The following is a 14,474-nucleotide window of genomic DNA, read 5'->3' as shown; positions in this document are numbered from 1 at the left end:
TCCAGACTGTGTGGACGATTTCAGGCTGCGCAGGGCGGAGGGATATTCAACAAGACCCACTGATTGCAGGCAGGGAAATGTGAACTGGAACACAACCAAAGTCCTTCTGTCTGTTTACACCAGGTGATGACATCCATTCATACATCCTGTCATATTTACTGAATTGAAAAAAAAGGTTATGTTTTTCTCACTTCTGTGCTGTTTTTCTCTTTTTAAAGGGATATTTCACTGTTGGAAAGATGAATATATTTTTAAATTGGGTCACTTATGTAGCAGAAATGTGATTATTATTTTTTTTTAATTGGTGCCTTCTAGGCCCTCGAAAAGCCAAAAAATGTGTTTTTGGCTCATGTGGATGAAAGACACCAAATCCCAGAATGCACTTGCTTCACTGCTTTAGAGTCCACTGCCAAGCCACGCCTACCGTTTACAGACAGACAGACAGTGAGACAGTCAACTCAAGTGTGTTTTATTGTCATTTCAACCTACACGAAACAACGTTTCACTGTGGCTCAAGTGGTGTTACACATTTAAAATATATAAAAACGACATTATATAAAAACGACATACGAAACAGGCTACATTTAGTGCACACACATTATAGGCTCCGTAAAGTTCAGCTAACGCATACTAGCATTAGCGCTTGGTGGGCTGTAAACACTGAGTATAAACGGTCGGCATTTAACAGTCACAAACTCCACCAGCGGTTAGAAGTTAGTTGGATACAAGCACCAGTCCGTGTTAACACAGCCCACCTACACTAGTCTTACCCGGCGACAGAGCAGCTGGCCTGGTAGCTGGATAGTCCGGTACACTGTTGCAATGTTTCCAAAACAACAAAAACACAGCGGCCTCTGAACTCGCGTTTGGAGTTTTGTTGAAGTTGGATGTAGTCCAGTTAGTTGTCTAATGAGTGGACATTTGCAAGCAGGATTGACGGAACAGGCAGTGTTGTGCCTGAACGCGTTCACTGAACGATGAACTCGTTCCTATTTTGGGTGAACGTGAACTGTCTGTGGTTCTATATGGACTGTGGCAATAATTTTGAAAAATAATAGCTTGCAGCAACATATGGGCACACAAAGAAATTCGGGAGGAGTAAAACAAACAGCCTTAATAAAAAATGTAACTAACGTTAAAAAATAACTATGAACTAGTTCATTTTAAAATTTGTGAACTGAACCTTGAACTAGTTCATGTAGAAAGTGAACTTTCCCAACACTGGGAACAGGTGGCCGGCTAGCGTTAGCTTTCCACCTAGCTAGCTCATACTCTTGCCCTCGTTCCATGTTTCACCGCTGAGGATGTACCCTTAACCGGCTAGCGGCATCGAGTGACACCGCAGGCTGAGGTGCTGGACTCCGTAGCAGGCAAAGCTTGCGTAGTGTGTAGAGTATTCCGTCTGTTATAAAGTGTCCTGCATATTCTCTGATCTCTACCAATGTATCCCAGTGGTACACATGTGCGGTAGTTTGAATGCACATAATTGTTGTAAAAGTTTTCTGCTGAAAAGACAAAGCCTGTTTAGCGAAGGTTCAAGATGGCTGACACTCGGCTTGCTTCGGCAAGCTTTGTGTAAAGACAGTCCAACCCCCTATGGGCTGGTTGAAAACAGGCAGAACTAGCTGGCTGTAAACCACAGACTCTGGCAAAAATGCCTCCGATGACGCTAAATGACAATTTTTGCATCATCGGAGGCTTTTTTCCAGATACAGAGAAGTCTCGTCTCAGGGGGACATGAGAGAGGGAAGCACGGTCATTCGAAAATACTACGGGGTTTCTACTGATACAAAGCTTAATGCTAAATCGGTGAAGTATCCCTTTAATGTAAATTAAACTGAAATTACAAACAGCTATTAACATTTGCAAACTTTAACATATTGGCCCAGCTCATATCAAAACAAAACCATAAAAGTTATCAAACCATCAAATTTTTCAGTGTTCATCTTCAATTTTAGGTATTTGTACTGTACTTGAGGATTTCTATTTCATGCCACTCAATAATTCCAGTGCACCACAATTAAGAGGAAAACATTTTACTCCACAAGGCCTATTTAACAGCTCTAGTTACTTTACTGTGCATATAAGCTCCACATCGACTAACTATAAGTGATATGCTAATAACACATTAGTGCATCAGTAATAATAATTTATATAATATATAACAGTTTAATAGAGGGGCCATTTTTCTGCATTGAGTACTTTTACTTTGATACTTTAATTAACTTTTACTAATGATACTTAGTTTTTGACTTAAACAATACTTTCAATGCAGGACTTTTACTTGTAATGGAGTATTTTGGGTGTGGTTTTGCTACTTAAATAAAGGATGTGAATACTTTCTCCGCCATCGCCGGACTGACATGCACCTTCATGCCTTTCTGGATGAACACCTTCGTTAGCAGACTTATCCCAAAAAGGTGCTCTACTGAATGCACAGATCTTCCCTCCCTGGCCATGAGTGCTCCCTCAGCGCTGGACACCGAACACTTTACACTGACAAGGATTATTACCATGCGCTCGAAAACTTCAAACTCCATCCTCCGTTGTTAACTCTTACTGCTTTTATCACTTTCATTCAGGTTCTATCTTACAGTAAATGAGCTCATCTAAAAGAGAGCAATGGTAACTATAATACAAACTGGTTATATAGTGTATCTTGTGTACCTTTATCTTTTGTTGCATTCATAAGGTACACATCCAGTCCGTCTGTACTAATACATTTTGTATAATTTGTACAATATCTACAAGATATTTAAGTTTATTCTGTTTTTCACTTGTTTTTCTCTTGCTGGCAGTCTGGTCTAGCCTCCAGATATACCAGTGATGTGCTGTGGGCTGGGCAAGAAAAGAAAACAAGGTTGATTTTTGTGTCTTGTGTGAATGATATAAAACAATATGGGCTTTTAAAACTGTTCGTTATCACAGTTTTTAAAACTCAATGAAATACATTGTTTTTTTTAATTGAATTTACCTTATTTACCCAAGTAATTTTGTAGTGGAAGTTTCCTTTTTGCAGCAGGGGCAGGGGTAGAGTTTTCAGAGTTTAGTATAATGAAACAAATAAGACAGTCTGAGACTAGAACCAAGTTGGGTTTTTGTATTTTATTAAAAACATATATATATTTGCAAATAGGAGCAACATGATTTCACAAAAGGCCGCAGCCCAGTGTGGAGTCATTTTCTTAAATGAGTGGACAGAAACACTTATATGCATCTTCAGAGTGACAGCACACATGCACTTGGATTATTATGACACTACAATTTTGACAGGCAATCTGATACACATGAAGACAATCAGAGAAATAAAAGAGACATCTTGGAGTCATCTCACCGCCTCCTCCCTGTACGACTTTCACTCCCCAGTTACATCTTAACTGGCATGAGAAAACATGAGATAGTTTTAGGGTGACCTTGTACCTTTATCGGTTCAGGCAAACATAATGTTCCAGACTGGATGTCTCACAAAGTTAGAATCAAAATCTACATGTGGGAAATGAGATAGACTCTTTCAGCATTTGTGAGAGAATTAAAGTAGAAATAAAACATAAAAATATAAGGAATTATGCTTAAATGTAATTTTTCCCATTACAATATAATAATACTTTTTTATCCTAAGTTTAATATTAGTACAATAGTGCACTGACACACTTCAGTCAAGTTTGTCAGTACCATTATTATTAATGAAAAGTAATCAGATGCCTCTGTCTGCAGCTGCTTCAGGTGTATTGCAGTAATGATTAGCTCAGCTTTCAGCTCATCCACCTGGCTCTCGCTGTTCTCTATCTGGCCTCTGTGCTCCTCACCCAGATGTCAGGGCCAGTGTGCTTTGTGGTCTGCTCAGTCCATCCTTCAACTGCATCATTTTGAGTCCTCATCTGAAACTCACTGCCCCCGATCTCACCCACCCTCCCCCTGAGCCCCACACAGCCTGAGCAGCAGAATAAGAGACTCTTCATTGTCCAGGATGAGTCTTCACTTTTTTTTTTCTTCCCTTCATATCCTCATTTATGTCCCTCTCTGTGATATGTAAGTAAAATATAAATATAGAAAGTATCGTCCTTTGGAATGTTATGATTGTGCTTTACATCCTTTTGCATTTAGTCAGGTACAAATCTATTCTCAGCTCTCTTGGGCCCTCTAGTGGTAACCAAAACATTTACCTCAGTTAATCTGAATTAGGATCATACATATAAAATTGTTATCATAGATCATGGATCAGGAGTTAGAAAATAAACAATGACTTACAGTATTTTACATTTGGCTCCATACATTACTGAATACAACCAACAATGGCACCAAACCATTTTCTAATAATTGTTTTCCAAATTCTTTTAGGTGTGGACTATTTCACATGGACTGCCAAAACTCACTATTAAACAAATTGTTTACCTGTGCACAGGTCTACTATTAAATGTGATGACAGTTCACCCATATATGGTGCTATATGATGAATTTAAATGGCCATAACTCGTTTTTTGTGTTTGCGCAATCCATCCTCATACAAAAGTTCTGCAGTCCAGCTTTAATATAACAGGTCATAGGCAAAAGTCATGCAGATCCTGATGCAGATTTAAAAAAAATGTAAACTTTTGATTATTATTAAAATAGCTAATTTAGAGCAGAGAACGGCCTTGACAGAAGTGTGTGCTCTCTTAGCACTTAATTGGTTATATCTTGTGAAAATCATCTTAATTGGTTTTATTTGTAGTTTGAAAATGTAAGTGCTGTATTCTGAATATAGTAGGCTATATATTAAGCTAATTAACTGTGCTTTCTAAGGGGATAGATTTACATTTAAAAATGCATTTATTTAACACTGGGAATACGCTAAATTAAAAAGACTGTAACTTTGGAAGCTATGGACTTGATTTGTATAACTGAATGCTGAAACCTCATATCAACTTCAGATGAACTGTGGGATGTATTTTTGCACAGAGGTAGAACTGTGGATTTTGTCCCCCCTCACAAATTGAAAACGCATGAGGACGGGATCGCTTAAAGTGCAGTATGAACAGAAGGAATTATTACAGCAAGTAAATCCTGTTGCAATGTTCATATGGGCCCTGGATATTATTTTAAGACAAAAATGGTGAACCTATCCTTTAACTAACTGAAAGCTAAAGTAAACGTTTTTTTTATGTTTTGTTTGGAAGCTGGTGTCTCCCACATTCCTCATGAGCCTATGAATGCACCAGTTTAGGTGTCCTTGTAGCTGCCTGAAGAAAAACTAAATGTCACTAGCACTAGCAGCGGCGCCGCTTCTGCCCTTCATTTCTGGAGTTTTTGCTCACATGCTAGCTAGTTGTCAGCGCGTCTTATATACTGTCTATGGTCAGAGCCCGTACACGTTTTTAATGCAGCTTTAAGATCGGTTACGTCTGTTGTCTGTTTTTAGTTGTTTTTAAACGCAGTCGTTGTAATTTCGGTAATGGAGTGTCGTGTGTTGTCCATTCAGAGTCATGTTGTCAGGGGATACGTTGGGAACAAGTCGGCAACATTCCCGCTGCAGGTAAGAACTGGATCATCTTAACGTTACATAGACACAGACGTCTCAGCTGAGGCAACACAGCGGAGAAAACAGCATTAAACGGAAAGAAAAATATATAGGGAATGGATTTCGTATTACAGCGTGACTTCCTGATTTGTGAAAGGAGTCATGCGTATATTGTAATGTTGTAGGAACATTTCATGTCCTGCACAAACATCATAGGCCGATTTCCAATGTTTAGACTTTACCACAGTCTAGCTTAAAAGATAATGGCTGTAAAAAAAAAAAAAAAAAAAACAATACTGAAATATCCCTAAACTCAATGAAAAACCTGAAATAAATATGAGCCACTTTTCAATCCGAAATTTGAGAGTGATTTAGAGCCCCGGTAGCGAGCACTGCAAAGCAATTGTAAAAGTTGGAGCTTTGTTTAGCTGTATGTTTTTTTTTTCTTGGTGTGTTAAATTTAATGTCCCAAAGGACAGTAACTGGTTGTTGTTTTTTAAAGGTTTGCAATCATAGTGCGTGTTGTTGTCTACTCCCAAATACCATTTTACATTATAACTGGCATATTTTAAAAAGCACTTTGAAGTCTTTAAGATGTTTTTTAATTTGATTTCCCAATCTAGACAAACATGTATGAGACTTACAAAAGCTAGTTAGTAAATCCATTATAGTGACCATGTTTGTGCAATTATGTCAGTGTTTCTTGGATGGAACTGATTGAACTAAAACTTTTGCATTGTATAACTTAACACAAGTTAAACAGTATCCATTTGATGGTCCTTATCGCAAACAAGTTTCCTGCAAAAGCTTTGCAGGATATTATTTTCAGAAAGTCCACAGAAATGGCCACTTATTTTTTTTAGTGCAGCAGAAAGCATTCTAATACTTAAGTATTATATAACATAATGCGATTTATATAATAGGCTATGTTCTAAATATGCCAAAACTCCTCCTGATAAGGACCTCAGTAGTTTCAATGATAACAAAAGACAGTGGGACACATGAATCCCCATGCTGTTCCCACAGTACAGTGACATTGAGAAGCTCCTTTAGACCTCATTGTTCTTTGTTTTAACAGCTGCTTCATTTCTCTTTTCTCAGGTGCTGGGCTTTGAAGTGGACTCTATCAACTCGGTGCAGTTCTCCAATCACACAGGTTGGCTGAGTGCTTTTAAATTGCCCTGTGTGGGAAAAAAAACCCGAGAGATATGTATTCAGTTTCACAAAGCATCCACTTTCTTAACAACTCGATCCTTTTATTCAAATGTGAAGCTACGTGTTTTTATTATCACACACGCAAGTGGCTTTGCCAGACGCAGTTTTCAATTTCCCGTCCAGCTCCCGCGTCGTTTAAATAGCTAATGCACCTGCGCCCATGGGCGTGCTGGTTTTACAGGGAGGTGTGTTCAGGTGAATTCTTGGCGTATTGTAATCTCGAGGCAGCGGAAAGTGATCCGCGCCATTGACCAACAAAAACCTGGTCTAAAGTCAGTAGCGCAGCATTTCATTGTTATTTTAACAGCAAATTAGTCAAATGCGCCTAGGATGTATGCACAGCGCGCACACACTTTGCTTGTTACACACACAGGGAAGCGCCGCAGCACACAAACATGCAAAAGATTACAAATAAAAAATAGCATGGCGCAAATCCGCCATCATAATAGCAATGCGCCAAGGTACAAAAGCTCCTGGCTTTTTAAGGGAATGGGAGATGACACTCTGATTGTTTTCTTTCATGTTACACCCAAAACACACCTATGAATTAATGAAGACACTAAGTACAACCCTTTTGAACCATGCGCCCGGCGCACGGACCCTTTTTTCCGCCGTTAAACCAGCATAAGTGGATTTGGACACGCCCTAAACCTACAGTCTATGCCCTAAACGCAGCCAGGCGCTTCATGCTGTGCGCTTAAATCGTTAAAATAGGGCCTGTGGTGTCATATAGTATCTGAGAGGATCTTTGTGTAGACTGCTGTCAGTGGTTTTGATTGCATCTTGTGCTCTACCAGCACACAGAAGCACACACAAAAGACCTCCAGCCCATTAACACAATGAGAATGTTTCAAAACATTCAAAAACTGACTTTGTAAATGATTTATTGGGTACTATTTGTTAAGGAAACGCACAAGATGTTTGAGTAAGAAACACTGAACACTGTTTTAAAATGTTAGTTCGGATTCACCAAAAATAACTAGTCTTGCATAGCCAGACCTATTTCCCTCCACTGTGTCAGCACTAGAGAAAGGTCTTGAAGCACCCATTATCATTCTGCTAAATGGAAAAAATGCTCTGGCTTGTTTGTATCGTTAAAATCAATCACAATCGTCTTGGGCGCCGGTGCCCTTGTAAGGTAGATAGCAGAGATAGAAGAAGGGGAGGAGAAATGGCATGCTTATACCCACAGTCTTCATCCGGTGAGTCAGACTACACAATAACACAAACAAGCTAACCGATCGAGGCAGCCATAGACAAGCAACTCCCGTTTTCTGCGAGGTCAAATAGCTGTTTGGTCAAAGGAGTCTGGTGGCTTTGAAGAGATCAATAAACTGGCTTCAGTTCCCCATCTGAAAGGTCCATCTGATAGCATGGTAAAGCGGGGAAAATATTCTAAATATAGCGTACACTTAAACTGATTTTAACTTTTTAAGGTTGTCCCTTTTTTAGGTGGCTAAAAATATATTTTTTGCTGCACACAGCAGTACATAGTTTAGCTTCCGTTTTGGTACTCCTGCCTGCTTCTCCAAACTGGGGGTGTGCCAACGGCCATACGCTGTAGGTAATACACGGACTATGGAAAAGTACCTCATACGACCCCACTTTAGTATCCATACTATCCTTTTGAGAGACACTCCCACACCGCCGCACAACCCTGCACTAATCGCCTGATTTGGTGTGAATACATCCTTTGAGGACGATTGCACATTAGATTTTCCACCCTACATTTCCCAAGATTCTTTTCAATCAGTTGCTCTAAATACACTTTTATTAGGTGATCTGACTGAAAAGCAAGTACAATGGACTGTAAGCAGAAAATAAAGTCAGCAAGCCGGCTCAGTAATGTCATATTACATAACAATATCTGAAGTTTGCTGTAAGGCTGTAACAGCAACACCTTTTAGTAAATTGAAATGAGCAAGGGTGTGTTTTATTGCTTGTCAGTTCAATTTGAAAGAGGAAAAATACGATACAGTATATGCTTCACTATAGTCATTTTGTGCAATGGGGCAGTTTAACTGATTATCCATTCTGGGAAAACTTAATGTCTTAAATTGAAACTTGTTGGCTGAAACACCTGCAGAGAGGACAGGATTATAATCTGGGGTTCATGTGCCAAACTATTTGAAGAATGTGCTTTCACCACAGGGGCAGGAGACATTTGCACCACTTGAATTAATATAAACATCTGCTCTTCTGTGAGAAGAGACTGGTCAGCATGAAGAAAATTAGTTATTAGTTTGTGTAGACTCAAATCCGACTTCTACTTTACACTAGTAGGTGTAAACAACAATATTCAGAAATGCTCACTTTCATTAGAGGCATTAATTCACACATTCGTTCCCCTCCAACAAGTCTTCTGTTAAGTGCTCTCACTGGCTCAGGGTCAAGTTTGTGCTCCCTGTGAACAGTATAAATATATCAAATGTGTGTTTCCATTCTGTGTCCAGTCATTTGCAGTCAGAACAGCTTTTTAAGGTTTATTCCAGGTCAGTGGTGAAAGAGGGACAAAGAAAGGGGGAGGCTGGCAGCTAGGATACAGGCATCCCATTCAGTCAGTGGGGAGGCCCCTGTTTGGCCCCGGGCACCCCAGAGGAGAGGGACCTCAGCAGAGGGAGTGGGGGGATGGGAAGACAGAGCAAAGAGGAGAAAAACACTTGGTTACTAGTTACACTAATTGTTTCGATTGATTCACAGCAGAGCTTATACAACGTTACAATGTTTTTTCTTAGTTTAATTAGTGTAAAGTTTGTTTCATGGTCTTAAAACATCTTGATTTTTATTTTCCAAATTCAAAGTCAATGTCTTATTATGTAATTTTGAACCTCCGTTCTCCCTCTTGAATCCTAGGCTATGCCCATTGGAAAGGTCAAGTGCTGACAGCAGAGGAGCTAAATGAGCTATATGAGGGCATTAAGCTCAATAAGGTGAACCACTATGACTACATCCTAACAGGTGAGTCCAAACAGTGTATCCCTGTAGAGCACATGTGTCAAACTCAAGGCCCGCGGGCCAAATCCGGCCCCTCGCAGATTTTGATCCGGGCCGGGTATCAATTTAGGTTCGCGATACATTTTGGCCCACCTAGTTTTTTGTAGCTTTTACAATGTTTTGTCGCTTTTTCTGAAGTTTTTGTCACTTTTGCCGACGCTTTTGGCTCGTTTTCCGCAGTCTTTTCCCTCGCTTTTTTCGACCTTTTTTCTTTGATGGGTAAGTTACGCCCAAGTTGCTGACTTTTTTGGGACTTTATGTTGACCAAACTGTAAGTGAGAAGGTTATATGAGACATGCAATAATACAGTCAAAGATCCTTGACTTTTTTGATGAAATAAAAGCATGTGAATAAACTAAATATCTGGCCCTTGATGTGATTCTTATTTTCCAATGTGGATCCCAAGCAGCTACATTGTACAACAGCTTTGTTTTGCTCTTAGTAGAAGAGATACTAAATTCTCCTCCAACAGCAGCCTCAGCAGGACATTCAATGCAGCCACACTATACTGCTGCATTTTGAATGAAGGGGCACGTTTTCCTCCCAAAGTTATCGATGTACAGACACCAGTGCACCTGCATGTCTTTGACTTACTCACTTTTTCAAATTTGACCATTAGTTTCAGTGGGCTGCCATAGATGGATTGATAGACTTTGATCAGTAGTTGGAGTACTTTGAGAGGGAACAGCAAAGTAAAACAGACTTATAGAAGGTCATTTTCTCTTCATCACACTTTGTACCCCCAAGGGTACAGCAGAGACACATCCTTCCTGGAGATGGTGGTCGACATTATTAAGGAGCTGAAGGAGGCCAATCCCAGCCTGGTGTATGGTGAGTGTACATTGTTACATTTTAAATTTAAATAACCACTATTGGTTAGTTGACTCGATCTGTTGATGGACAGAAATATTATGATAATCGATCAATCTATTTTAATAATCGATCAATCGTTTCCAGCTAAAGTGCTAAATATTTCATATTTCCATTTTTTCAGTTGTGAGAATTTGCTGCTTTTCTTTGTATCAAGTGATGTAAACTAAATATTTGTGCGTTTTCAAATGTTGGTCAGATCAAATTAATACATTGACATCACCTTGGCCTTTTTTCTCATTCATTTCTGATATTTTACAGTTGATCTGTTAATCGCTAAAATAATCAGCGTCTTATTCTATAATGAAAGTAATCATTAGTTACAGGCCTAACAGAGTGTACATTTTGTTCTTAACGTAAGTCCAAAGGTTCATTTTGAGTCTTTTTTTTTTTTTTTTTTTTTTTTTTTTCTTTCTTCACAGTTTGTGATCCAGTTATGGGAGACCACGGTGCTATGGTAAGCATCTGACAGTGAATTCCCCTTTTTCTTCTTCCAAACTCTACAGTTGATGAAGGTTTACTGTAGTATGTACTCTTTTTGTATTTGTCCTGCACCCCATTCAAAACGTTAACTTTCAAAAAGTTAACTTTCAAAGAACTATATACATTTTGATTTATATAATATTTTGTCTTTACAACTAATTGTGGCAAAGGAATCTTATTTCTTCCATTCATATTGTTATTATCTTTTTTTTACTTTGGGAAATCCATAATTTTGAAAAAAAAGGAAAACCAGGTTAAAAAACATGGAAACGATAGCTTGTTATTGTTATTGTCTGTTTCAGTACGTTCCAGAGTACCTGCTGCCCGTCTACAGGGACAAAGTAGTGCCTTTGGCTGACATCCTCACCCCCAACCAGTTTGAGGCAGAGTAAGTGCACTTCCAATGATCATAAACAATGTTAATAGTACAATGATCATAAACAATGTTAATAGTACACAGTGCAACATCGTTTGAAAAACATCCATAAAAGCTAGCTGTGAAAATTAATAGGGGGATGATAACTAATTTGGCATTATTGGCTAATAGGAAATATTAGATGAGTCATTGATCATTACTTGATACAAGTAAATACTTATTGGTACATCTGTGACTACTGGCTTTTTTACACAGGATATTAACTGGGAGGAAAATCACCACAGAGGAAGATGCTGTCGAGGTGAGCATCAAACGTATTTCTCACTTTGCTGTATCTAGTCTGGTTTGTGGCTCCAAAAAGTACAAAGCTTAATGAAAAGGGACCCCCTCCTTCTTTCCAGGTGATGGACTTGCTTCATAAAATGGGTCCAGAGACTGTGGTCCTTACTAGTTCAGACCTGCCCTCAAAACGTGGGGACCAGTTCCTGGTGGCCCTCGGGAGCCAAAAAATAGGTGAAGTACCAGACCAACTTTCTCCAACTTACTGCTGTTTATTTAGGATTTTACTCTTTATTTGGGTTTTTAATTTTTTATGGACTTTCTGGAGAACTTTTGCTGCTGGCAGTTTTTAATATCACCATCCTGTGTGTCCTCACTGTAGTGAAACCAGATGGGACCAACACCAGTCAGAAAATCTGCATAGACATCCCCAAAGTAGATGCTGTATTTGTGGGGACAGGAGACCTGTTTGCTGCCTTGTTGCTAGCCTGGACTCACCATCACCCCAAAGACCTGAAGGTCGGTAGCACACTTGACTTTTCAATCAAAAAGCTGATGAAATATGGTCTTATTATGTTGCTACACTGTTTAATAAATTAATCCCAACTGTTGTAACCTCGTCTTTCTTCTGTTTTTCACAGGCTGCCTGTGAAAAGACTGTTTCAGTCATGCACCATGTCATTAAGAGGACCATTACTCATGCCCATGGTAGGGATTGTGTGTGTTTATTGACTTCTGTTTTTCATGTGGTCTCTCTACTTTATCTTGAAGTCATTTACTGAACATAAAGGAACACTGTTTGCGTCCTTCTGCTGTTAGTCAATTGTAATATGTCAACCAGTAGTGTGCCTTATGTAGAGACCACTCGCATTATCTTAAAAAAAACAATTGTCGAGACACATATCTCAGTTGATTACATTACTCTACACACCATAGTTTGCGATCTCACAGATTTGGGTTTGGCATTGTTAGGTATTGAGTAAAAGTAAATACATGTAGAAGGAGGCACACAAGTAATGTCATAACTATTGCTCCTATAACTACATGTACAAAGCCACAAGAGGATTAACAGCCTTAGCATTCTGAGACAAGAATGACCCTTTTATTGCTTGGTTGACCAGTAAGCCAAAGTCCAAAAACCTGGTGTTCTCTTATAACTACTTTTTCTCTTTCAGAGCTGGCTGGACCTGGGAAAAGGCCCAGTCCTGCACAACTGGAGCTGAGGATGGTTCAGAGCAAAGCCGACATTGAGAATCCTGCCATTGTAGTGGAAGCTAAGGTTTTACAAAAGTCTTCACACTGAAGACCGTAACGTTATCGTGAACAATCGCATCGTGCTGGTTCAAATGTGGGCGGTCCGCCAGACACATGTAGGGTTTTCACATCAAAGACTGTCACTTGTCTCTGCCTTACTAAGGGAGTGCAACTATGTTCTCATGAGTGGGGTCAGCAGGATTTGTTGTATGTACATTCTGCTCACAAACTGGAATCACTGCCATATTCGTCTGTACTATGGCCTGTATAGACATCATCTGCCATTCAAAAGAAAAAAAAAGGACATTAGCCAATTAGGTTTAGGTTTAAAGATAGTGTAAGTGTACTTGAATCCTCCTTAACATGGTAAAAATGATTTCTGGCTATAAAACAACTCATCTCAATTATGCTGAATAGACGCAAGCATGACCGTGCCTCTACTTGTTTTGGCTATGATCGTAAATAAGGACTAGTCACATGTACTTAAAGTGTGTTGCTCACAAGGCATTATAAACACATCAATATACAGATTTTAATGTAATGAAAAATTAATGATTACAACTAACACATATTACAAAAGCAAAGGGGTTAGAAGGTTATGGTGAAAATATATATAATATTTCTTAACAATGATGCCAGATTCACAGAGCATTTTATAGCATTGTGAGTTTTCTGACTGTTATAAAAATGTATGAATGCATGCAGTGTGCTTATAATGTCTTTCAGTGTTTTATTGCACTTTAAGTTAAGTGTAATCACCTATACATCTAGATTGGATGCATTATACGTGCTGAAATGTGTATTGTGACTCTCACAAAATGTTAAACATCTTATGCAATTAGTATGTAGTCTATACAGTTCCTTTACCCCAATTTGTTTCACTTCAATTGTAACTTAATGATAATCATGAGAATAGTTGATCAATTTTCTGAAAAACCTGATGTCTTGAACTAGCAGATGTATAACATGTTAGATCCATGTCTTAAGCATCTCAAATTGAGGTATTTGCACAGATAATCTTTATATATTTACTAATGATCATTGTTTTCATTTTTGACTGTTGTCATATCTCAACAAAAGAGTCGGTATGAGAGACCACGCTGTGTAATAGCCTTAAAGGGGTAAAGAAGAAAAACATTGGTTGTCAATGTTTTTCTCAACCAAGGTAATAGTTGATCCTCACACATAATGTTAGAAAGTCAAGTGCCCAACCTTGAGCTGCTGCTCTTACAGAGCAATATAACAATATAAATAATAAATGATTCATATTTTACTGAAACTGTTTTAATTTATTTTTTGTATTGCTAGGTTGTGTTTTTTATCTTTTATTTTACCAGGAATTTTCCCATTGAGACTCAGTCTCTTTTACAAGGGAGTAAAGACAGCAGCGTAAAAAGTTTCAACATAAAAACAAACAAACGACGGACTTTACAAACAACGATTTCAAGATACGTCTTTTTACTGATATTTTGTTTCTTTATGTCTATTAACTCTTGGTAAAAGAGC

The 14,474-nt window shown here is 38.7% G+C and overlaps 1 protein-coding gene across 1 annotated transcript; it reads left to right on the top strand.

The window, feature by feature from the left end:
- Positions 1-5,226: 5,226 nt before the first annotated feature.
- LOC114564084 (pyridoxal kinase) lies at positions 5,227-14,269 on the top strand. The gene is made up of 11 exons (XM_028591245.1): positions 5,227-5,512; positions 6,599-6,653; positions 9,566-9,670; positions 10,454-10,537; positions 10,999-11,033; positions 11,362-11,447; positions 11,691-11,736; positions 11,837-11,948; positions 12,097-12,233; positions 12,356-12,422; positions 12,890-14,269. The coding sequence occupies exons 1-11, from the start codon at positions 5,432-5,434 to the stop codon at positions 13,015-13,017; spliced, it is 936 nt and encodes a 311-aa protein (XP_028447046.1). The 5' UTR covers positions 5,227-5,431; the 3' UTR covers positions 13,018-14,269.
- Positions 14,270-14,474: the final 205 nt, after the last annotated feature.

Source organism: Perca flavescens, chromosome 11 (genome assembly GCF_004354835.1).
Source record: "Perca flavescens isolate YP-PL-M2 chromosome 11, PFLA_1.0, whole genome shotgun sequence".
In the NCBI taxonomy this organism is placed as follows: Eukaryota; Metazoa; Chordata; class Actinopteri; order Perciformes; family Percidae; genus Perca; species Perca flavescens.
Note: the sequence above shows the minus strand (reverse complement) of the source record. Positions and strands in the feature narration are given on the sequence as shown.